The sequence below is a fragment of the Neomonachus schauinslandi genome, chromosome 14 (genome assembly GCF_002201575.2).
Source record: "Neomonachus schauinslandi chromosome 14, ASM220157v2, whole genome shotgun sequence".
In the NCBI taxonomy this organism is placed as follows: domain Eukaryota; kingdom Metazoa; phylum Chordata; class Mammalia; order Carnivora; family Phocidae; genus Neomonachus; species Neomonachus schauinslandi.
In genome coordinates, this window is record NC_058416.1 from 64,197,055 (window position 1) to 64,222,361 (window position 25,307).

A 25,307-nucleotide genomic window follows, 5' to 3' on the forward strand; every position below is an offset into this window, starting at 1 on the left:
GACACTTGGGATCCCACCCAGCTGGCAGGGAGGCAACAGAGCGGTGCATAATACAGAAGTAAAGGTGCTCCATCCTCACCATGCTTGAAGATTCTGTGATTCTAGCTATTTCCTCTCCTGTGGGTCAGCTTCTGGACCACATTCTAGGAAAATCACAGCTTTCAGATAATTCTTCAGAAAACCCCAGTCTGTACTTAATGATTTCCTTCCACAAAATTGGCAAGCCAGCTGTAGCCCTCGGTGCCCAGCATGATTGGGGACCAAGGGGCACAGCACAGCCAGAAGCAAGGACCTTGATGACTGTCTTGGGAGGAGCCTCAGGTGAGGTGGCCTATCTGCTAGCCCCAGAAGCCTCAGATGCTTCATGGTCAACGAAGTGACCTCCATGCTGGGTAATGAATTTCTGCACAGAGAAGTTGGGGCCATTAGAGGACATCAAAGATTCCTTCCAGTTCTGATGTTCCATAACTGCCCATTTTGGGAGAGGGAGCTATGGCAGGGGAGGAAGGTGGAAGTTAGAAGGAAAAGGCAGGGGAAGCCAGGATGATTTGGTATCCAATGCGTGTTCATTTATTTTACACTTACAAAAGAAATCGCCCACCCCTCTGCCCCATTCCCCAAAAAACAGTCTCTTTTTACAAACATTTAAAAATTAAAACCAAATGAAGATAGACAAGTTAATTTCAGTACAATTATTTTTCAATGTAGCTGTCATAATTAGAGTTTAAATTTCCTACAAGTGACCAATGTCCAAGTGACTTATAGGGAAATCCTGATTATTGGCCAAAAGGAAAATTCCATATTACAAGTTAGCAAATTCTAGTACAAAAATAGTCCGCGTTGGAATAGCCTTTCCTTTTACCTAGGTCTTGGGTCAGTCTACTGACTGCATAATACACTAACATTTCCGGGGTCTCTCTTTCACAAATGGCTCATTCGTCATAGCTGAAGCAGCACGATGCCTGCTGTGGCAGGGACTAGTGTCCACCTCGGGCCCGTGCTGGAAACGGCAGGCCTGGGAGTGCCTCACTGACCCCAGGGCAGCAGGGCAGGGCCCCAACCCCAGCTCTGCACAGGGGTCCTGGAGGGAGGGATGAGTGGCGGGCAGAGCTGCCCCCCTCTGAGGGAGCAACAGGCCCAGGATATGGGGGAAGTCCGCCCAGGGAGCTGGGCCAGCGCTGGCACAGGACAGCCCACCTCGTGCCAGTGTCTCCTCGTCCTTCTGTAGTCTGACGAGGTGAGAGGTGGCCCTGTGCATTGTCAGCGGCGAGTGTGTGGCCCTGCCCTTGTTGCAGCCAGGGAAGGCCTGGGTAGGCTACTTGTCCCTCAGGATGTCGAGCTGCTCCTGACACTCGGTAAAGAGGCGCTGAAAGCGGAGATTCTGCCCGATGACTGGCAGCAGCTCCTTCAGCAGCTCTCTCTTCCTCAGACCCTGTGGACACAAAGCGTGACAGTTGAGTACAAGTGTCAGTGAGGAGACCTGGACGGTGCTGGGCTTCCCTGGCCTGGCAGAGACCCTGTGTCTGCCCATCTGACCCCCAGACACCCCCTGGAGAAACCACAGATGGATGAGGACAATTTCTCCACATGCTGGAAGTCCCAGGCAAGCTAAACGCCTAAGCCGGGGCATGCGGGGTGGAGTGGCAGGGCGCAGGGGAGGGACACAGTGCAAGGATACAGCAAAGAAAACCAGGGTAGGTTCTGCTCCTCTGTGTCCCCTAAGTCCACTGGCACAGTCACTGCTGGCCTGCAACTGCAATGATTACTGGCCATAGTAGCTTGGCCTTCCAGAGCAGGATGGAAGTAGGATATTAGGGGAGAGAGGTGGGTGGATGGCCATCCTGGAGGAGTTGTTCCCTAATGTGGATGCTCTCTGGGGGCCTGAGGTCAAGTCTAGGGGCGAAGAGGCATCTGGGAGGCAGTGGCTGGCCTTGGTTTTACAATCCTGGGGCCTCTGCCCTTGGGTCTTGCCCAGGACTCTTGCATGCCTGGGTGCACTGGCACCATGGTCTGCCTGGGCTCCTCTGCAACATGCACTGCAAGGAGGGGTCTCTGCTGCACAGAACCCTGAGGAGCACAGTTGCTGCAAAGAAAAAAACTACGAAATGACAACTCTGACCGCTGGAAGAGAAGGAAGGCCCAAGATGTTAAAATAAGCATGGCAGAAAGACAAGGAATTATAGAAAAGAACCAAGTGTAGATATTAAATTTGAGCAACACAGTGGTTGAAGGGATGGGATCTGCAGAAGAATGGACACTGCTGAAGACCAAGTCAGAGTGGAGTCAGATGGAGGACCAGACGATGCTCGAGGAGGGAGGTACACAAAGAGGAAAATGCAAGCGGAGAAACCATATAGGAAAAGTAAAGGCAGATGGAGGATGACAGAAGGGCCCAATATCTACATAATGGGTCCCACAGGACAGAGAAAGAAGAAAGAAGGAAATATTTAAGGAAATAATACAAGGTAGATTTCACACAATTAAAGAAAGTCAAATGGCCTTAGGTTGAAAGCCTCCATGAGTGCTGATCATGTAAGATATGGAAACATAATAAAGGCCATATATGAAAAGCCCACAGCTAACATCATATTCAAGGTGAAAAACTAAGAGCTTTTCCTCTAAGATCAGGAATAAGACAAGGGTGCCCACTCTCACTACTTTTTTTTCAACACAGTACTGGGAGTCCCAGCCACAGTAGTCAGATAAGAAAAAGAAATAGAAATCTAAATTAGTAAGGAGTAAGTAACTTTCACTATTTGCAGATGACATGGTACCACTATACCATACTATATAGAAAACCCTAAAGGACTCCAAAAAACTACTAGAACTGATAAATGAATTCAGCAAAATCATAGGATACAAAATTAATATACAGAAATCTGTTGTGTTTCTTCACACTAATAATGAAGTAGCAGAAGAGAAATTAAAAAAATAATCCCATTTATAATTGCACCAAGAATAATAAAATACCTAGGAATAAACCTAACCAAGGAGGTGAAACTGTACTCCAAAAACTGTAAAACACTGATGAAAGAAATTAAAGATGACACAAATAAATGGAAAGATATTCCATGGTCACGGATTAGAACAACCAATATTGTGAAAATGTTTGTATCACCCAAGCAATCTATAGACTTAATGCAATCCTTATCAAAATACCAACATTTTTCGTAGAACTAGGAAAAAAAATAAGATATGGAAAAACTGATATCTAGACATGCAGGATGAAATATATAGAATTTGAGAGTATCAAAGATAGAAAAATTCTGAAAGTTTCTAAAAAACAAGATCATATCACCTACAAAAGAAGAGAGATCAAGATACACAATAAAGTAGTATTTTTAATATATTGGAAAAAACCTCAGAACCTAGACTTTTTTACCCAAACAGTTACTCATATAAGACAGTATAATAAAAAATATTCTTAGGCTTTTAAGACCTCAAAAGGTTTGCCACAGGAAGGATCCACCATGAAAATGTTTTGGAGGAAATACTCAAAGTAAGAAGAGATAAATCCAGATATGGTTAAAAGAGATATGAAAAGAAATGTGGTTAACTCTGGCTGTACTTTATGTTGGCCTTAAGAAAACCAAGAAAACAAAAAATGTAAATGGTTTGAGCTTGGTGATAAAAAAAAAAATAACCTGTCAGACTGGATAAAAGTCAGCCATCTGATGTTAGTAAGAAACATACAAACATTGATGCAGAAGGGTTAAAAATTAAAGCCAGAGAAAGATACGTTAGTAAAGAATAAAAAGAGAGCTAGTATTTTATAATTACCGAGGTAGATTTTGTGACAAAGACATCACTGGGGAAAGAGCAAGTCAAAAGAGAGGGACAAAACCACCCTCAGGGAGATTTTAATACACATTCAACTAGTGATGGGTCACGGAAAGGCAAAAATCTACAGATTCAGGTAATCTGAACTGAACAGTTAGTAAACATGACTTAATGGACATATATAAAATGAAAACAAACATTCTTTGGCACATGTGGACATATAAAAAATTGCTCTAAAAGCAAACCTGAACAAAATAGCAGGTATCATGTACATTGCAGATTGGCATGGCCAAATATAGCCTACTATCTATTTTTTGTAAATAATTTTATCAAAATGTAGCCACACCTGCCTATTTGTTGATATATCATGCTACAAGAGCACTGTGGAGTAGTTGCAGCAGAGACTGTATGGATTTGCAAAGCCTGAAATATTTACTCTCTGGTCCTTGACAGAAAAAGTTTGCCAACCCCTGATATAAATCACGTTCTCTAACCAAAATACAATTGAGTAGAACTCATGACTGATTAATCAATTAAGTTAATTAATTTAGTTAACTGAAATTTAAAAGTTAATTTAGTTAATTAGAAATTAAAAATGATTTACAAGTAAATAGTAATAAAAACACTAACCATTGCAAAACTGTTGAAGAAATGCCACAGAAGTGGGGCTTAAGGATACTTACAAACGTAAAACATCTTATATCAGAGAACATAAAAGAATGACAACCAATTACCTGAGTCTAACCTAGGGTGGAAGGAAGGAAGGAAGGGATGGAAGGAGGAAAGGAGGGAGGAGGGAGGGAAGGAGGGAAGGAAAGAAGGAGACATCAGAAAAAACATTTTTAAAATGACCTGCATGACCAGCTGAGTAGGGGAGCCAGTCTGCAAAGACTAGGAAAGGTGGCCATTTTTTCAAACGCCCAATATTCAACAAAAGATCATGGGGCATACAAAGAAACAGAGAAACATGGATATGGTTGGAAATGGTATTGGCCCATTCAAAATAACAAAATAAATCTCCAGAAAACTGACCTTAAAGAAACATAGGCCTGGAGCTTATGTGACAAAGACTTTAAAACAATTGTCTTAAATATTCTCAAAGAGAACATGAACAGATGGCCATATCAGGAAAATGATATGTGAACAGAATGAGAGTATCAACAAAGAGGTAGAAATTATAAAAAAAGAACCAAACCAAAATTCTAGAGCTTAAAAGCACAGTAACTAAATAGAAAAATTCACTTGAGTGTTCAACAGTAGACTTGAACAGACAAAAGAAAGAATCAATGAACTTGAATTCAAGTTATTTGAAATTATTGAATCTGAACATCAAAAAGAGAATAGAATGAAGAAAAATGAAAATAGTCTAAGGGACTTATAGGATACCATCAAGCAGACCAATATATGCATTGTACAAGTCCCAGAAGAATAATAGAGAGAGAAAGGGGAAGAGAGCTTATTTGGAGAAATAATGGCTGAAAAGTTCCCAGGTTTGAGGAAATACATGGATTTACAAATCCAAGCACAACAAACACTCCATGTAGGAAAACCCCAAAGGAACCCATACTGTGACAGATTTTAATCAAACTACGGAACGTCAAAGATAAAGAGATAATCTTGAAAGCAGAAACGTGGCTCATTATGTAAGAAGCATACTCAATAAGCATATTTCTCAGCAGGAACACTGAAGGCCAGAAGGCAGTGGGATGACATATTTAAGGTGCTAAAAGAAAACCTGACATCTGAATATACCATATCCAGTGAAACTACCCTTCAAAAACAAGGGAAAAACAAACACATTCCCAGATAAACAAAAACCGAAGGAATTCATTACCATTAGATCTACCCTACAAGAAGTGCTAGACGGTGTCCAAGTTGAAATGAAAGGATACTAGACAATAAAACATAAAGTTCTCTGGTAAAGGTAAAAGTAAGGACAAATATAAAAACCCATATTATGTAATTTTGTTTGGTAATTCCATTTTTTTATTCTTTTATAAGATTTAAAATACAAAAGCATAAGAAACTATAAATCTATGTTAAAGGTTATAGAATATATAAAGATACAATTTGTGACTTCAATAACATAAAGTGGGTGGAGTGGAACTGTACCTGCTTACGGGCGCACATGGATGTGCATGCGCGTGCATGCGCTCTCTCTCTCTCTTGCAAATCAATCAAGCAAGCAAGCAATCTTTAAAAAAAGAAAATTCTCCCTTGCCTAGCCCCCCTTCTGGCTACTGTGTTTATACACAGTAGGATCTACAAAGAAAGACCTCAAAACAATAACATAACCTTCTATCCTTTGAAACTAGAAAAATAAAAGCAAGCTAAACCCAAATCAAACAGAAGCAAGTTTATTAGTTTAAAATAGATTGTTATAACTATAGAATGTTTTTGTTATCCCTACGGTTATCAAAAAGAAAATATCTATAGAATATACACAAAAGGAAAAGAGGAGAGAATCAAAAGATGTCACTAAAAAAATCAACTAAATGCAAAGTAAAATAGTAAAGGAGGAAATGAGGGACAAAAAGATATAAAACATAAAATAAATAACAAAATGGCAATATTCAGTATTTATCTGTCAGTTGTTACTTCATTATTATTTTTTTGAGAGAGAGAGAGGAAGGGCAAAGGCAGAGGGAGAGAGAGAGAATCTTAAGCAGGCTCCATGCTCGGTGTGGAGCTGGACATGGGACTTGATCTCCCAACTCTGAGATCACGACCTGAGCTGAAATCAAGAGTCGGATGCTTAACCGACTGAGCCACCCAGGCACCCCTGTCAGTAATTACTTCAAATGTAAATGGATTAAACTCCCCAATTAAAAAAAATGGGTAAAAAGAGTCAAACTATATGCTACCTACAAGGAACTTACTTTAGATCTAAGGACACACAGGTTGAATATGAAAGGATAGAAAAAGATAGTCCAAAATATAACAGAAGAGATGGTTATACTTGTATCATACCAAATAGATGTTATTTCAAAAACTGTTACAAGAAACAAAGAAGGTCGTTGTATAATGATAAAAGGGTCAATTCACCAAAGATGATGTAACAATTATAAACATATGCACCAAACATCAGAGCTCCTAAATATACGAAGAAGACAGTGAGTTGAAAGGAAAAATAATTCTAGAATAATTGTAGGAGACTTCAATATCCCATTTTCAATAATGGATAGAACAACCAGATAGAAGATCAATAAGGAACCAGAAGACCTGTAAAACAATATAGACCAAATTGTACCTTATGTACATATATAGAACATTCTACCCGACAACAGCAGAATACATTTTTCTCAAGTGCACATTTAACATTCTCCAGAAGAGACCACATGTTAGATCACAAAACAAATCTCAATAGGTTTAAAAAGACTGACATCATAAAAGTATCTTTTCCAATCACAATGGAATGAAACTAGAAATCAAAAGCTAAAGAAAAACTGGACAATCTGCAAATATGTGGGAATGAACACACTGTTAAGCAATGATTCAAAAAGAAATCTCAAGGGAAATTCGAGGATATCTTGAGACAAATGAAAATGAAAACAACATACCAAGAAATACAGGATCCAGCAAAAGCACTTGTTAGAAATTCATAGCTGTAAGAGTCTACAAAGAAAGACCTCAAAAGAATAAGATAACCTTCCATCCTTTGAAACTAGAAAAATAAAAGCAAGCTAAACCCCAATCAAACAGAAGCAAGAAAATCATACATATTTGAGTGACAGTAAAATGGAGAATAGAAAAATAGAGAAAATAATGAAACCAAAATGTACTATTTGAATAGATCATCAAAATTGATAAACTGTTAGCTAGATGAACTAAGAAAACAAGAGAGAAGACTAGAATGACAATCAGAAATGAAACAGGGACATTACAACTGATGCCACAAAAGTAAAAATTATAAATAAGGGAATATTATAAACAACTGTACACCAACAAATTGGACAACCTAGATAAAATGGACAAATTCCTAGAAACACATAGCCTACCAAGACTGAATCATGAAGAAATATAAAATCTGAGTGGATCTATAACTAGTAAGGAGACTGAATCAGTAATCACAAACTTCCCAACAAAAAAGAGCCTATGAGTGACCAAATGGCTTCACTGGTGAATTTCACCAAATATTTAAAGAAGAATTAATAACAATCTTCAATTGATACAAAAATTTTTTTGATCAAGTTCAACACTCGTTTATTACAAAAACACTCAGCAAACTAGTAATAGAAGTCAACTACCTCAATATAATACAGACCATATGTGAAAACATCACACTCAATGTTAACAGACTGAAAGCTTCTGGGGCGCCTGGGTGGCTCAGTCGGTTAAGCGTCTGCCTTCGGCTCAGGTCATGATCCCAGGGTCCTGGGATCGAGCTCCACATCAGGCTCCCTGCTCGTTGGGTAGTCCGCCTCTCCCCTTCCCCCCTTGCCCCCCGCTCATGCTCACTATCTCTCTCTCTCTCAAATAAATAAATTCTTAAAAAAAAAAAAAAAGACTGAAAGCTTTTGCTCTAAGGTCAGGAGCAAGGCAAGGATGCCAGCTTTCACACTTCTACTCACCATAGTACTGGAAGTTCTAGCCAGAGCAATGAGGCAAGAAAAAGAAATAAAAGGCATCCAAATTGGAAAGGAAGAAGTAAACTTTTTTGTTTGTAGACATCATCTTATATGTAGAAAACCCTAAAGACTCTACAAAAAACCTATTAGAATGAGTGAATTCAGCAAATTTGCAGAATAGGAAATCAATACACCAAAATCAGTTGCATTTTTATATACCAACAACAAACATTCTGAAAAGAAAACTAAGAAAACAGTTCCATTTACAATAGCTTCTGAAGAATAAAATACTTAGGAATAAACTTAACCAAGGAGGTTGAAAGACTAGTACACTGAAAACTACAAAATGTTGCTGAAAGAAATTAAAGAAGACACAAGTAAATGGAAAGACATCCCCTAGGGGTTCATGGATTGGAAGACTTAATATTGCTAAGATGTCAGTAACACCAAAAACAATCTATAGATTTAATTTACTCCCTATCAAAATCCTAGTGGTGTTTTTCTATAGAAATAGAATAATTCATCCTAAAATTCATATGGAATATCAAGGGACCCTGAATAGCCACAAGAATCTTGAAAAAGAAGATGAAAGGTGGAGGCCTCACAGTTTCTGACTTCAAAACTTATTTCTGTTCTTCCCATTAAGTCGCCTGAGGTGACCTCTGAAAATGGTTCACTATTCACTTCCCCAGAAAGCCCAACAGAATCATGCAAATCAAGAGATTCAAAGCTTTGTGTTCACTTTATGAATGCATCAAAAGTTTGCATATCCGAAAAGCCACCAGGTATCTGAAGGATGTCACTTTACAGAAGCAGTGTGTGCCACTCTGTCGCTACAATGGTGGAGTTGGTAGGTGGGATCAGGCCAAACACTGGGGTTGGACACAGTGTCAGTGACCTGAACAGAGTGCTGCTGAATTTTTACTGCACATGCTTAAATGCAGAGTAACGCTGAACTTAAGGGTTTAGATATAGATTCTCTCTGGTCACTGAGCATACCCAGGTGAACAAAACCCCCAAGATGTGGTGAGAACTTACAGAGTGCATGTTTGGATTAACCTGTACATGAGCTCTCCCTGCCACAGAGATGATCCTTACTGAAAAAGAGCAGATTGTTTCTAAACCGAAGGAGGATGTTGAAGAAAAAAGAAAAAGATATCCCAGAAGAAATGAAATTGAAGAAAATGAAGCGACAAGAACTTATGGCTTGGGGGTAAATTCTGCATAAAATAAATATAAGTAAAAAAACCCACAAAAAACAAAAAACAACCAAAAAACAACCCCCCCAAACTTATTTCAGAACTATTGTACCTTTTAATTTTTGAACTATGTGACTATATTACCAACCAAAATAAAATTTAAAATTAAAAAACTGAAAAATTTAATTAAAAAAATGAAGTAAACTGCTATAAACAAAGCAGAACATTCTGCCTGCCTGTGGCACCAGGGGCAAGCTCCAAGAGGATCCACCCTCTGAACTGAAGGCTGGTGCTAATACCAACTGCCACAAAGTACCACCTCCCACTCAGGGCTCTCAGTATGTCTCCCTACTGTTTAAGGCAGCAGCCGGGGACATAGCTCATCACCACATTTCTGGCCATTGGTCACAGGTCCTACTGTGAAGATTGGCAGAGGGAGGCTTCCAAAAGCAGGATCTGGCTGCAGAGACAGTGGCCAGCAAAGAGCTCAGGCACCTGAAGGATGGTTGCTTAGTGGCCCAACCCTTGGCTTCCTGTCTCCCTCCTGTGTAAACTGAGCCATGATCTTTGAGGGAAAGAAGCCTGGACCTTTGGTGTCTCCTGAAGCAAACTGGTAGCTCATATCACAAAGATTAATTTCCCAATATATAATGTGTTCCTACGAACCAATAAGAAAGACACATGACAATGAAGTGTTTCAACAGTTAAAAAAAAAGGAAGTATAAGTGGCTCTTAAATATACTAAATGATGCTTCCTAATAAGCCTCTTGGGAGGACTGCTGAGTCAGCATTGCTGATTGTAAGTCCATCTTCCATCTACTGCTCCATTTTCCCAGCCACCTTGAGGACCAGTTCCACTTGAATGATCAATTCTTACCATAAAAGTGATCATGAAGAAACTCAACAAGAGAGCAGAGTGTTCATACTCAAACTTGCCCTCAATATCTAGTATAAAAGTTTTTTTTAAAAAAGGAATAAATTCAGCATAGTGCTGAAGTCAGGAGGGAATGTGGCAGACATCAGGAGTTGGCTATGTCCACATCTGCTCTAAGACCTCTTCTCCTACATATGCTTTACTGATGCTTTACTGCTCACTTCCCCAGACTCCCTTGCAATGAGGGTGCTCACGTGATTTGTTGGCTGCCTGTGAGGCACAGACTAGCCTTTGCGAGAGCTTTTCTTTTTCTGGTAAGAATGGTAGATGTTGCTGGTACTGGTTTCCCCCTGTCCTCTTTCCTTGAACTTCGGATATGAAAGCTACCTTGTGACCATGAGGTGAAGGCCAGGAAAGTCACAGAGATATAGGGTGCCACCTACCTCCAGATGACTTATTTGGAAGAGAGGAAACAACAACAACAACAACAACAATTTCAGCCACCACTGGAAGTATCATTTACCTGCAGCTGAAAGCATTTGTCATAGATACCAGGGACCATGAGCAGACTACCTATGTTAGGCAGTTTACAGAAGGTGAAAAGCCGGTGGGACCACACTGATGGTACTCCTGGGAAGGGAGCCCCAGGCTCTTCTGGACAAAGCTCCAGTGAGGTGTCCTGCTTGGAGCTGGCAAGAACAAGCAGCAGGAAGGAGTGGAAGAAAAGAGCACATGGCTAGTAACTGGTGGCCTGTTTGTGCTTCCTTCCATCTGCATCATATTGGCCTAGCATTCTCGCCTTCAGGTGGATACAGAAAACTGCTATGTAGAGCTCCAACTGACGTTATGGGCTAAGGCTCTCAGAGTGGCAGCTGGATCACAGAGTGAAGCTCTACAACCTGGCCAGGGGAGACGTTGGTCAGGCACATGCTGACCTATCTCCCACCCAAGAAGACGTCCTGTCAGGGTACCCTGGAAGTGACGTGTGCTAGGGAAACAGCTCTACTCTTACTGGTAATTCAGAACCACCCTTCCTGTTGAGGACATGGGACCAAGGTATACAAAGAGAAACAGACCTCAGAGAGCTAATGTGCTAGTGACCTAGGGCTGAGTTGGGATGTGGGGAAGGTAGAAATTCAGAGAGGGATGCCTTTGCCTTGGGAACATTTATTGATGAGAAAGAGGCTGAGCAAGCTTCTGTCAGACTTGAGGGCTTAGGGGGACCAAAGCAGGGGCCAAAATGAAAAGTGGGGATTCCTGGTAAGTTATCCCTCCTTGTGCTGACACCCCAAAGGGATGTACCCTAGAATAAGGGTAAACTGGAAGTAAACCAGCCCCTGCACAAATGAGTGTCTGGCTTTGAGTCATGAGACAGCCCAGAAAACCTCAATCCCTGAACTGGGTTGAGGGCTCTGCAGTGCTGGTGCCTCCAGAACTGGCAACAGCAAACAAAAGTACTCTGTGAAAGAAGGTAACATCACCCGAGGCCTCAAACCATTTCTACAAATAATTTTCCAGACAACATGTCCAGCAGATAGTTAAAAATAATCAGACATGTAAGGAAATAAGATAATATAAATGAGAACTGGCAGAGACATTTATAGGCAAGAGAAACAGATCCACAGGGCTCCCAATAGCAGAACTATAAGACTTACAACTTTAAAATAACTAAGCTTACTACGCTCAAGCAGATAAAAGACTAAATTGAAAGTATGGGGGGAGAATTGAAACTATAAAAAATGATACAGCAGATTTTAAAAAGAGAGGACATTATATCTCTCTGATGATGGGGAAAATGGAAGGGAAGATATCACTGAAGAAGAGAACTAAGGAAAATCCATAGAATGAATGAAGGAAACCAACTCTGAGCTTTGTGAAACTTCAAAACAATGAGGGAGCCAAAAGAACTTACACAGCAATGGAAATCAGATTTGCAGCAGAGATTTTACAACAAAGTCTGCAGCGCCATACCTTCAAAGATGTTAAGGGGAATTGGACTTTGAAGTTACGATTCTAGTAACCAACCAGATTAAGATCTACTGCAACAAAATAAAAATCAAGTAATTTACACACAGGCCAATCACACACCAAGGCCTGCAGAGCCTGTGAGGTCTGACCCTCCAACCTTTCTGACTGCAGCCCCTATCACCCTCTCACTGCTATTTTGCTTGGCTATTCCTTCCACACTGCAAGCCCTTCCACCTCAGGGCCTTTGGATTCGCTGTTCCCTCTGCCTGATGTTCTTCCCCTAAATATCTGTGGGGCTTTGCCCCTCACCTTTTCTGGTCTCTGCTCAGTTAAGACTTCCGTGATTACTCAATATAAAATAGCATCCTGCCAGTAACCCCCTGGCCACTTTACGTTTGTTCACAGCACCCGCCCCCACCCAACACAATACATGTACTTGCTCCGCTGTTTAGAATCTGCCTCTCTGCACAAGAATGTAGACCTATGAAGGTGGGGCCTGTTGGCTTTGTTCCCTGCTCATTGTCCCGTGCCTGGCCAGAGCAGATGCTCCATCAGTATTTGCTTAGTGACTGCATGAAGCGGGGGAGCTAACTTATATCCACAACCCCATCCCTCACCAACCTGCTTCTTTCAAGGCACTAGCAGGCACAGCGCAAGCCAAAAAATTTGGAGGTGACTATATGCATGTTCATTATTGTCTGTCTCTTAATCTATTCCATATCCACCCATCCACCCACCAAGTCTTGTTGAGTCTGCCTCTAAAATACAACTTGCATCTGTGTCCTTTCCCCTCTCCATGGCCATCATACCGATCCAAGTCACCTTCGTCTATTGCCAGGACTGCTGCAAAAACAAGCCCTGACTGCTTTCCTACGTCAGTTCACATCACCCCTGCTAACTGATCTCATGTCACAAACTCCTGCAAAAGCTCCAGCTCACAAGATCTCAATGATCTCCTTTCTGCTCATCTGTCTCACCTCATCTCATACCACCCTCTCCTTTGCCTACTATGCAGCAGCCACAGTGGCCTTCATTTACCACACCCGGTTTGCATTCACTATCACCTCTACCAGGAGACTCCCAGGTCTTGACAGAGCTGGCGCATCCTTATCCCCGGGTTTCATCCTAAAAGACCCCTTCTGATATCTTCCCTGGCCACTTGTTCCCAGGCACCCTCGTCTGATTGCTCTGCTTATTTCTGGGCATACTATAATCCATAGTCTGAAACTATCTTGTTAACTGATTGCTTCCTTGCTTCTGTGCCTTCCTACCAGACTGGGAGCTCCATGAAGGCAGGGAAGGATCTTTCACCTTCTCTACGGAACAAACCCACAGCCCCCAGCAGGCAACTCTCCTCAGCACAGGTGCTTGCGTGGCTGAGCACTCCCTGGGCCCCCGACGCCGAGGGCCCGGCTGCTGCCCGGCACTGCAGGGTTGGCATCTCATCCTCCCACTGACGCTGGGGCCCAAGGCGGTGTGGTCAAGAAGTCTAATGGGGAAGAATTTCAAAGCACTTCGGCTTATTTTTCATCTCCACTTTCACTTTTCAAGACAGAATTCTTGTGGCAAGAATGAAAGCAGCACCTACCACTACCGTTGACTCCCACTGGCTTCCAGTGGAGTAGTGAACCGGACCCAGTAAGTCCTTGCATATTTCTCGGAGTCGGTATTCAAACCCTAATTACGGAAAAAAACAAAACAAAACAAAACAACAAAACAAAACAGAAATAGGAACACATTACAAAAAGAAATAAAAAATCAAGAATATGCTAAGTTGTTGCGTATATCAAACCAGATTGAACAAATGTTTATTTTATTGCCTGCTTTGTGCAAAATGCCTCTTGCCCGTCTCTCAGTTTGGGGCACTGTGATCCATAATGACAGACTCTCACTCACGAACCCACTCCCATGACAGCATATACAGCAGCCCCTCTGTGTGCTGGGCCCATGGGAAAAATGAGATGTGGCCAGCTCTGGGACAAACTCCCCAAGGTGATGGGAAAATGTAGGAATCGTGGAAGGGAGGGGAGTGGGCTAGTCAAATTTGTTTCAGAAAAGACGTGTTGGTAGTGAGAGGAGATCAGCAGGGTCAGGAGGCAGCCTTCAGGAGGTAAGAGATGGCAAGGGTATGAATTTAGGCTGAGGAGGTGGTGACGGAGTGGAGAAGACAGGAGAAGCAGTCACAGGCCTATCAACTCATGGGTTATGGCACAGCCACGTGGAGTGCCAGAAGTGCTGGTGGCAGAATCTGGGGGCCTGTCAGCACTGGCGGCAGCTGAAGCCACAGGGAATGATGAAATCACCCAAAGATGAGGATAGAGAATAAGAGGGTGATGCTGGAATCTGAGGAATTTTAGAAGTGAGAGGGGTCTCCCTTTACAATTTGAGTCCTTTTATGGTCGAGGAAGCAAGAGATAGAGTGGAGGTGACTTGTGTATGGACGCAGGAACAGATGTGTGGAAGATGAGAAAGAGAAGCAAGTGGTAGAAGTGATCCCACAAACTGGTGCAGGCCCCTGAGGAGGCAGCGACTTTGTGCAGGGCATCAGGCTGAGTCCTGATCAACACCCAGGATGAAGCAAATTAGAGGAGCCAGAGGAGAAGTCTCCCCAGAGGAATGGGGTATGAGGCCCAGATGTGACAGGAGCACCCCAGCAAAGGTATGGGCTTGGGAAGATTGAGTATTTAGAAGAGTCAGTGACCACACAGGCTGGGCAACCACGCAAAATGGGCAGGAAGAGGAAAATTAAACTCATGTTTGGAGTCTGCTGGGGAAGGGTGAGGGACTTCGAGTTGGTCAGCCATGTCTGTTGTCATCAGAGGTGTATACATACACACAGTTACGTCATCAGAGGCAATGTGATATGTTTGAGTTCTGGGAGTGACATTTGTAGGGGTTCAGCACGGTTTTCTCTCTTTTTTGTACCCTAAATTATAAACAAACTAGGCAGGGTGTTGTCAAAAGCAAAGCAGGAAGGCCATGAGAGGCTGTGGGGAAGGCTGTTCTGTGATCAGGCCTGGAGCTGTGTGGTAACACAGGGAGTTTTGGGAGGGCTGGTTCTCAAGCCACAACCCTGGAGGCTAAGCTCAGCGGGGAGGAAGGCTGGTAAGAAACAACCCCACACTTGCCTAGCAAAGAGATGAAAGGCTATTTATTGGAGGTCGCCCTGAGAACAGGATGGCCACATCTTCCAACATACCTAGCTTTCTGCTGGCCGAAAGGGGATGAGAAAGTGGTGGGGGAGATACTGGGGAGGGGACAGAAGTGCTCGCAGGGAAAGCTGGGCTGGAAGGCCATGGGGGAGGTGCTGGACAGGCTGGCCCTTCCAGGGCAGGAGGGGCTTAGAGGAAGAGAAATGCAGGCTCACTGGATGCTGCCGGAAGATGCCCTTCCCTGGGGTGACTGGCTGACCACTGCAGATCCAGGGTGTGAGGGAGGGCAGGAGGGTGAGCATCTCATCTGCTCCTCTGGAGCAAGTCTATCCGAGCATCCTGTGCCCCCACTTCCTCCCGCTGCCAATCCTCCTGGCCCTCAGGGCCTACCTGATTCAGGGCCTCAGAGCCTCTAATGGGCTGGATGCCTGCTGAGCTGCCTCGATTACAGCTCAGGCTAAGAGATGGGGGCTGAGGGCCGTCTGGTTAATGGGGGAGCTGGAGGCCAGGGCCTCTGGGGGTGAACATAGGAGACTGGGAGGAAGAAGAGTGCAGAGAGCCCTAGACCACTGCACTCTGCCTTGATTCATGGGCTTTCAGGAGGGTCATGTTGGGAAAGAAACTGAGTCAGGCCCAGGAAGATGGAAGGGCCACCAGAAACCTCACCTTCGTTCACAAGGTACCGAGCGTAGAGGAGGAGCCAATGGCGGTACTCATGGCTGGACTGCAGGGTGAGTGCCGCCGCAACCTGATTCTCCAGGTAGGCCAGGGTGGTCTCCTGCTGCACTACATGAGGCACGGAGAAGAGCCGGGCTGCCTGTCTTCCTGAACTGCAGAGACCGGCAGAGCAAGCATCATGAGGCAGTGGGTACTACATGGGTCAGGAGGCTGCTACAGCGAGCCCCTGGGCACCAGTGAGGAGCCAGTAAAGGGGCAGGTGTCAGACTCCATGCTGGCTAACCTGTCCCCATGTCCCAGCCACAGGCCTCCTGGCCACTCTAGCACCCCTGTCCCACCCTGTACCTCCTATCTAGGCCCGAGGTGACAGGTCAGCAGCTCATTCCTCCCCACCCCAAATACTGCCCATGATCGTGTCCATGACTCGTAGCACCTCAGACCACTATCTGTGCCCTGAGGTGACAGGGCTTGTGACCAAGCACCCTGAGATATTACCCAATGTGGGCCCACAACCGTTGGCACCCTTGAGCCTGCTTGTGCTAAGCAGCAGCTAGGCATAGGGGGTGGGCAGTCAGAGAGCAGGCCGGTGGGACTGTGCTTGCATGACCCGGCCACCTCCCCCAGCAGTTGGGTCACCTACGTGGAGGCACGGCCCTGGACTATGGCTAAAGGTCCGGAGCACAGCATGGCGTCCTGGGGAGGCAGGCTGCTCCTGAAGTCCGCACACTGGGCCAGGGAGTCCTGCTTGTCAGAAACCAGGTTCCTGGGGAGGCAACAGCAGGAGCAGAGGTCAGGAAAACCAGGAGGTCCACCAGAAAGGCTGGCGGTGAGGCCACCAAGGAGCAGGCACCACATGACCTTCAGCCAGAGTGCCGGCTGAGGCTGTCACTGCATTCTCTCCATAGGGCCCTCAGGGACAGGTTTCATAACAAGGCAAAATCAATGACGGTGAAGGTCATCAACGGGGCTCTCGCTGGGACCACTTGAGCTCCATGGTCTCAGAAGTTGAGCACAGGGGCCTGCGTATGAAGTGTGCATAGGATGCCCACTTGCCCAGGGCCCACATGGCCCGGCCTTTGGAAGCTTCCAGGAATGCCAGGCTCTAGCCTCCCAGAGCTTCTGTAGCATCCCAAGCAGTCAGCTCTTCACCTTCTCTGGACCTTTCACATCTTTGTTGAAAACATTCTAGCCACACTTTAAAAATAGGTGCCTTTGTAAAACACTAAGCCAACATTCCCCTTCTTAGACAACCAGCCTGTTTCCATTATTACAGTAATCACATATAATATACAAGTTTGCAACTTGGAAGAGCTGGGAATAGGTAAACTTTTGTTTTTGTTTTTTTTTAAGATTTTATTTTTAAGTAATCTCTACACCCAGCATGGGGCTTGAACTTACAACTGTGAGATCAAGAGTTGCATGCTTTCATGACTGAGCCAGCCAGGTGCAGCGCCCTTCCTCCACCCCTCACCCCCCGCTTTTTTTTTTTTTTAAACTCAAGAAAGAAATCTCAATGGGAGGATAAACTTGTGCCTGGCAACTCTTAACAGAAGAGGGCTGGAAGGCAGCTGGTTTGGGTATGAAGGACCAAAGGTGCAGGCAGAAGAAAAGAATTTCTGACTGGCTGGTACACAATGTACACACTTTACACATCTGGATTAAAGTCTTGGAGGAATAGAGATTTTACAAATACAGAAAAAGCCTCCAAACTCCAAAATGGGCTGAGGAAAGACACAGACCACGACACATGATAAGTGACTGTCCAACCTCACTAATTCACAAAGTCAGCCAGAAGTGCTACCTAGCTCCTGCTAAGCTACAAAAATTGAGGAATGGTGGTGAAGTTGTTGTGAAGCCAACTCACCTATGCTGACAATGGCTAAGGAGGCGAGGCTGGAAATGTGTATCGACAACCATAAGAATCTTCAAATGCCTGTTCCAAACAAAGTGACCCAGAAAATGATGTAGAAGGAAAGCACCCCTGCCCACAGGGACTGTGGGGCCTGTACTGGTGGGTTTGAGCTCTTGCTCTCCTCTAGTGGACAGAGACCAGCAGGGCTGCCACCACAGCATCCACTCCAGGGCTTGACTGTCAGAAGCTGGGCCAGGCAGGCCGGACTGCTTTCGTTCCAGCTCAGATGGACACTCTCCCAGAAGGGCAGGGCCAGGAGCTGGCTTACTTACCATGTAGAAAGCGACGGATTAAAGCAGTATGCCTTCCCATCAGACAGGTTCATCACTGGGATTCCATGCTGTGTCAGCAAGATCTGTGACACTGTCATGTCACTTCCTGGGGAGACAGCACAAGAATGGGTCCTGGGTGCATTCTGAACAGCAGGTGCCTGCATATGCACCTAAGGAGAAATGCAAACCACAGCTCCCACAGTCCCAGCAACAGGTATCTTAACACTGATGCATAACTAGGCAGTCACTGCTCTACTCTGCGCATGCTGGTCTCACTGCCATCCACAAGCTGTTTCTCACCTCTTAGGGACCCATTCAAATATGCCCCTGGAGAGAACGCATCTCCCTACCATGTAACGACATCCCCTACAACATAACGACATCCCCTACAACACGAAATGCTTCAGGCTGGGCCCAGAGCTTGGTTCTCCATCTAGGCTGAACAGGATGCTTTCATGTTAGGAACCCAAGCTGTCCTGCCCCCACCCCAGGGAACAAGCGGTGGTCTACTGCTGAGGTTACCTGCCAAGATGGAGTGTAGAGATTCTTCTTTCACCACAACCACCTGTCTGTGAACATCCCTAGGAGGGAGACAGGGAACAGCTTACTCTGCAGCTGGGGTAAAAGCACCAGAATGTGCCTTGGTGATCAGACCCCACTCCACGGTCCCCGGTACACACCGAGCCCTTGCTTCCAGGATGGGGGCTCTGCGCTGGAAAGGGCTTCCACTCCCCACGTGTCACTACGCTACCTCTGCACAAGTCTATGGGAGAGGGCCTAGGCAACAGAGCTGTGGGGCCTGCCACCAACACCATGCCAACTCTGGGAGAAGTGTGGCCATGCTCTGGTAGCTGAGATCCCTTTTCTGGACCCTGGCACATGCAATTAGGCATTGTGTGATTTGTCATGAGCTTTGCTGCTATCAGGATGGCAGCAGGGGCAGGCAGCCTGCGCCACTTCCACTGCACACTCTCCCTCCCTCAACGCGGGGTGGCTATCACAAGCAATGCGTGACTGACTGCTCAGGCCTCCTTAGGTGTTAAGATGCCCAGGCCAGCAGGGCCCAAGGACATGTCTGCCGAGTGGCCCCCTTTCCTGCCTTCCCTATCCCTGAAGTGAGAGGGGACCTGCACAACCCCATCCCATCCTGCTTGGAGCCTGCCCTACCCCGGGCCTGCCTCTCACCAGACAGACAACGTGGCTGCAGCAGTGAGCGCCATGACGTAGGAGCCCGTGCAGTGCAAAGTGGAGATTGGGGACGGCAGGAGGATGGGAGGGAGGAGGCGGCGACCACAGGCGGAGAACACGGACAGCATCCTCTTTTCACAGGCAACACATACCACGTCACTGAAAAGGCACAGAGGGGACAGGTGTCATGATCATCGGGAGCTGTGGCAGAGGCAGTAGCCCTGAAATGCAGAGCCTTCCCTCTGTCTGTGCCTGCCCCGTGCCTGCTACGAGGGCTTGCCCAAGGACCGGGGCAGCAGGGCTGATGCAGCCTAACCTAAATGAGACCTCTGATTAAAGAGAATGTGTTCTCTTTCCCTTCAGGGGCAGCTTGAGCTTTTCTGAGCTCACACTAATGCTGATCCAGGGGGAGCCCACAGCAACACCCAGCACACAGACCTATTTGTCCTTTGTGGGCGCCTGGGATCAGGAAGCTCAGTTTGCTCATCTTGGCAGAGAATGAAAAGGAGGTACAGAATGATGGTTCCTTCTAGGTGCAACACCATGCACTCACTCAGGGCCCATGGGAACCCTGACCCAAGATGGAAGGCCAAGTACTCACAGACACTATGAAAGCATTTTACATGCAGCCTCATGATAACTGATTAAGGGTCTAGTCAAAGTGATTGTATCTAAGCCAATTATCTTTGTAAAATCCTTTTAAGAATATCAAATACATGGACCTGACTGAAGGTCCTATGCCTCAACAGGCACCTGAGGAAAATGCTGGTCCTCTTTCCAGATCAAGCACATGTAAAAACAGCTCTAGGGGATCATGGCTGAAAGTCCATGGGAAGACACTGGGGGACTAACCATTGAATTAAGGTCTCCTCTCAAAGTGCAGAATATGGAGAGGGCTAGGCTGGGGACTCACAGGACAATCAGAAATCCATCCTGACTTCCCTAGATGAAAATCTGGGGGTCCAGAGAAACAATGATCCCATGTCAGAGAGCCAGACAGAGCTCAGCCTGGAACCTGAGACTTTAGGAATCTGGCCAGATAAGGGAATCAGAACATCTGGGTGGAAATCCTGCCTTGGTTGACCCTCTAAGACAGTTTCCCCACCTATAACATGGTGATAATGATGGTGACTTTATTAGGTCTTGTGGGGATTGAGAAGACATGCACACGCTTAGCTTAGGGCAAGGCATGGTACAGGCCTCTGGAAGCTGGCATGTAGGGCAATTCCTTCCGCCTCAGACAGTAACAAGGTCACACAGCATAGCACTTGGTGCTTCCCTGACATTAAAAGCTGGGCTGGGCAAAGACCCTTGCCCTTACCAGCTGCCGGCAGCAGTGAGGATCCGGCTGGTGAGTACCGTCTCCCACTCCTTCCCTTCCCGGTTACACTTCAAGCGACTTAGCTTCACACCTCCCACGGCAGTCACTTCATTCTCCACCTCAATGTACATGGAGGGATCGGAGCTCACCTGGGTGGAGGAAAGCAAACACAATGTCTTTTCAGGTGATGGTGGGCCCACTGAGACTTGGGTCATGTGACAGGTGAGATGATCAAAGGCCCCAAAGCAGGAGGAAGACAGAGAGGCAGACAGAACTGGCTGGTAAACAGGAGGGTGGCAATGTGTGCAGTAACAGGGTGGGACAAGAAGGCCAGACGTCTGGATGTGTGGCCCCCAGGGCAGGGAGAGGGCTGGGAGCTTGCTCAGCCTCATCTCTCATGCCTAAGGAGCTGATGGACTGGATATCCCCATATGGAAAACCCAGGCAGAACAGCTGAACAGTCTGCAGTTGTGTGGCCACAAAAGTGGGTGAACTGGGGCAGAGGGCTGGATGTGACTGGGAGAGAGGCCCCTTCATAGACCCCTGGAAACCAAGAACAGTCCCAAGCAGCACTCAGTGGGAAAGCCCCTGGGTGGGGTGGGGGTGGGGAGGCAGTGGCTAGAGTTTGGAAGGGGGTTTGTGCGCCCTGTCTCCACGCACAACAGCAACAGGAACAAACCACGTGGGTCCCTATCCTTAGGCCCAGAAAGACTTGTGGTGGGAGGGGCTGACATTGGCTCTCTAGTTTCCCATGAGGACCAGCCTGCGTGGGGCAGTGTGTGCCCGGTGGAAAGTGACCTGTGTGTGGGGTCCTAGAAGGTTTCCTGAGGACGTGCACCTGAGCTCAGGAACAACAGGCGTGAACCTGTGGCATGTCCAAGGTCAGGTGCTAGATGGAATGAATGGAAGGCCTCTGGGCATAATGGATTCTTTGTTCTAGAGCTGTGTTTTGAACAAGCACATGGTCATAAGCTCTACTCCAAGAACTCAAATAGCCCTGATGACGACTCTGCTGGGTCCTGGGAAGGGGACAGGGCCAGCAAACTGACTGGGAGATAGGCCATTACCATGCAGTCCAACTGCACCAAGCCTGAGGCTGCCCAGGGCTGAGTGTGGAGCTCAAGGAGGCTTCCAGAAGGGAATACCTGAAACAAGTTTTGAAGGGGCTGGCCATCCAGAAGATGGCAGCAGGACTGTAAGGGCAAAGCACAGAGGAGAGAAATGTGAGGTGGGGGCAGCAAGGGAATCCCTGAGGAAGAGGCTAGTGATCTGGCCTTGATTAACTACAACTTCCCCAGATGTGGGAAGTGATGGAGAGCCACTGAAAAGCAGCCCTAAGTAAGTGACAATTCAGGGTTTACACAGAGGGGGAGCGTGGAGAGAGTGTGCAGAGGTAGGAAGCCTGCTCACCTGGAGGGTGAATGCTCTCTGGGGGCCTGGCATGGGCAGTTTCAGTGCAGGTGCTGGTACAGACAAACACACGGCGTCCTTCTCTGCGGTCAGGGCAGCTGGGGACTGCAAGAGCAGAAATGTCTCTGAGCCCCGCCCCAGCACTGTAGGGCAACGTCAGGTAAAGGTGAGTCACCCAGTGGTGAGGCCAGGTCAATTCCCCAGGCATTTCTGCCTACTCTGTGAGGGTAAAAGTGCAGATGAAGGCTATAAAGACCCCCACTTTCCAGATGAGTAGCTGACCCCAGGGAACTGCTCAAGGACTCTGAGTAGGCTGAGGGCAGGTGTGGGGGCCTGCATGTCTCTGCCAACTGTTTCCACACTGATGAGGCACACAGTGGCATGCACGGCCTCTCTTATCCTACTCGGGCATGTGCGGATTCCAGCACTGAGCTCACGAGCTGGGCTGGGGGAGACCGCATGGGCCCGCTGGCCTCACCTGGACAGACAGAGACACAGGCATGAGCCGAGAGTCCTTCCGAGGCCGCCCTTTCTTCTTCTTTTCCACTGTTTCCACCTCAAGCTCCAGTTTTCGCTTGGACAGCGAGGAAGGCTTGGCCACAGGGACTTTTTCGTCGCTGTCACTGCTGCTCTCCAGGAGGTCCCGGGGCCTCAGCTCTTTCACAAGGTTTTGCTCTTTCAACCTGCACAAACACAGACATCCATGGCCTACTCCATATGACTACTAAGTTTATTTATTTTTTATTTTTATTTATTTATTTTTTTAAATATTTTATTCATTTATTTGACAGAGAGAGAGACAGTGAGAGAGGGAACACAAGCAGGGGGAGAGGGAGAGGGAGAGGGAGAAGCAGGCCTCCCGCCGAGCAGGGAGCCCGATGCGGGGCTCGATCCCAGGACCCCGGGATCATGGCCTGAGCCGAAGGCAGACGCTTAACAACTGAGCCACCCAGGCGCCCCTATGACTATTAAGTTTAAAATAATTATAAAATCCATACTCATCACCAAAAGTTAATAAATAAAAATAGTAAAAAAGGACTTCTGGTTTCTGCTCCAACATGCGAAGAGTTTGGAAGTTGTCACTCCTATTCTCAAAGAGGAAAGCTGAAAAACTGAAAATCAACAACTTTTCTTGGATTCATGAGAGAAGTAAGGTCACAAGGCAAACTACCACCCTGGAAACCAGAGATACCAGGTGAAGACAGAAAGCTAGAGCTCACCTGGAGCTGAAGGCCCTGGAGCCCTAACTGGTAGGAAGACTTAAAGTAACTGGTACACTGCTGGAGGCTGAGCGTGGGCTGGCTTGTAAGTTAAAACTATTGGGGGTCCAGTGGCAGGAGGGTACCCACATTCATGTTAGCTTTACCTCCAGGAGCTCTAACAGGCTGTCATGGGTGAAGATCAGGGATGGAAAAATCCCCTGTGTGCTTTGGGCTAGGGGAGGGAAAATGAACCATTTGAAACACACCCAGAGTTCCCTTCTCCTTAACAAAAGCCTGCCTTCAAGGGAAACTACTTTACTAGACCCCATGTGACTTAGCAGCAGGGCAATTAACCACCTATAGCCTAGCCCACACATGCACGCACAAACGCACGCGTGGGCTAAGGAATTCTTCTGAAGGTCATAGCCCAGGGTCACCGGTCCAACAACAACAACAAGATTTAATCATGAGATAACAGAATGCTTCTCCTCCCCAAAAAACTCACCATTTCAACAGGGCTCTGGTACAATAGGACTAGAATAACTAGTCTGAAGCTAGCAGAGGGTGGTTCATGAGTTTTAAGGAAAGAAGCCAGCTCCATAACTAAAAGTGCAAGGTGAAACTTCAAGTGCTAATGTAGACGCTGCAGGAAGTTATTGAGAAGATCTAGCTAATTAGTGAAGGTGGCTACAGTAAACGACAGATTTTCAATATACATCAAACAGCCTCATATTGAAAGTAGAAGCTATCTAGGACTTTCACAGCTGGAGAGGAGAAGTCAATGTCTGGCTTCAAAGGACAGGCTGACTCTCTTGTTAGGGGCCAATGCAGCTGGTGACTTGAAGTGGAAGCCAATGCTCATTTACCATTCCAAAAATCCTAGGGCCTTAAGAATTATGCTAAATCTACTCTGCCTTACCCTATATAAGCGGAACAACAAAGCCTAGATGAAACCGTATCTGCTTACAGCATGGTTTACTTAAATATTTTAAGCTCACTGTTGAGACCTACTGCTCAGAAAAAGATTCCTTTAAAAATATTACTCTTCATTGCCAATACACCTGGTCACCCAAGACCTCTGAGAGAGATGGCTTTCGGACATCTGTTTCATCAGGCAGATGAAATTAATGTTGTTTTCATGACTGCTAACACAACATCTGTTCTGCAGGCCATGATGGATCAAGAGTAGTTTTGATTTCCAAGTCTTATTATTGAAGAAATACATTTTGTAAGGCTATAGCTGCCATACATAGTGACTCCTGTGATGGATCTGGGCAAAGTACATGGAAAACCTTCTGAAAATGATTCATCATCTAGATGCCACTAAGAACACTCAAGATTCATAGGAAGGGGTCAAAATAGCAACATGAACAGGAATTTGGAAGAAGTAAATTCCAACCCTCATGGATGACTTTCAGGGGTTCAAGACTTCAGTGGAGGAAGTAACTGCAGATGTGGTGCAAACAGCAAGAGACCTAGAATTAGAAGTGAAGCCTGAAGATGTGACTGAATTGCTGCAATCTCATGATAAAACCTGAATGGATGAGAAGTTGCTTCTCATGGAGGAGCAGAGAAAGTGGTTTCTTGAGATGGAATCTACTCCTGGAGAAGATGCTGTAAAGATTGTTGAAATGACAACAAAGGATTTATTTATTTTTTTTAAAAAAGATTTTATTTAGGGGCGCCTGGGTGGCTCAGTCGGTTGGGCGACTGCCTTCGGCTCGGGTCATGATCCTGGAGTCCTGGAATCGAGTCCCACATCGGGCTCCCTGCTCAGCGGGGA

The 25,307-nt window shown here is 45.9% G+C and overlaps 1 protein-coding gene across 5 annotated transcripts in view; it reads right to left on the bottom strand.

Annotated features, from left to right (window-relative positions):
* Positions 1-542: 542 nt before the first annotated feature.
* The window catches only part of LOC110581127 (protein HIRA), a 90,247-nt gene continuing 65,482 nt past the window's right edge, over positions 543-25,307 (bottom strand). For 3 of the 5 annotated variants that reach the window (XM_021690868.1, XM_021690867.1, XM_021690870.1), the window contains 9 exons: positions 22,801-23,005; positions 22,323-22,427; positions 20,913-21,061; positions 19,589-19,750; positions 18,926-18,984; positions 18,404-18,509; positions 16,860-16,982; positions 16,208-16,371; positions 557-1,432 (listed from right to left, as the gene is read on the bottom strand). In XM_021690868.1, the coding sequence (XP_021546543.1) occupies positions 978-1,432; positions 16,208-16,371; positions 16,860-16,982; positions 18,404-18,509; positions 18,926-18,984; positions 19,589-19,750; positions 20,913-21,061; positions 22,323-22,427; positions 22,801-23,005 (1,528 nt within the window). In that variant the 3' untranslated portion in view covers positions 557-977. Of the gene's footprint in view, positions 1,433-13,977; positions 14,067-16,207; positions 16,372-16,859; positions 16,983-18,403; positions 18,510-18,925; positions 18,985-19,588; positions 19,751-20,912; positions 21,062-22,322; positions 22,428-22,800; positions 23,006-25,307 lie in introns of all 5 variants that reach the window. The other 2 variants (XM_044921184.1, XM_021690869.2) reach the window with 2 other exon arrangements.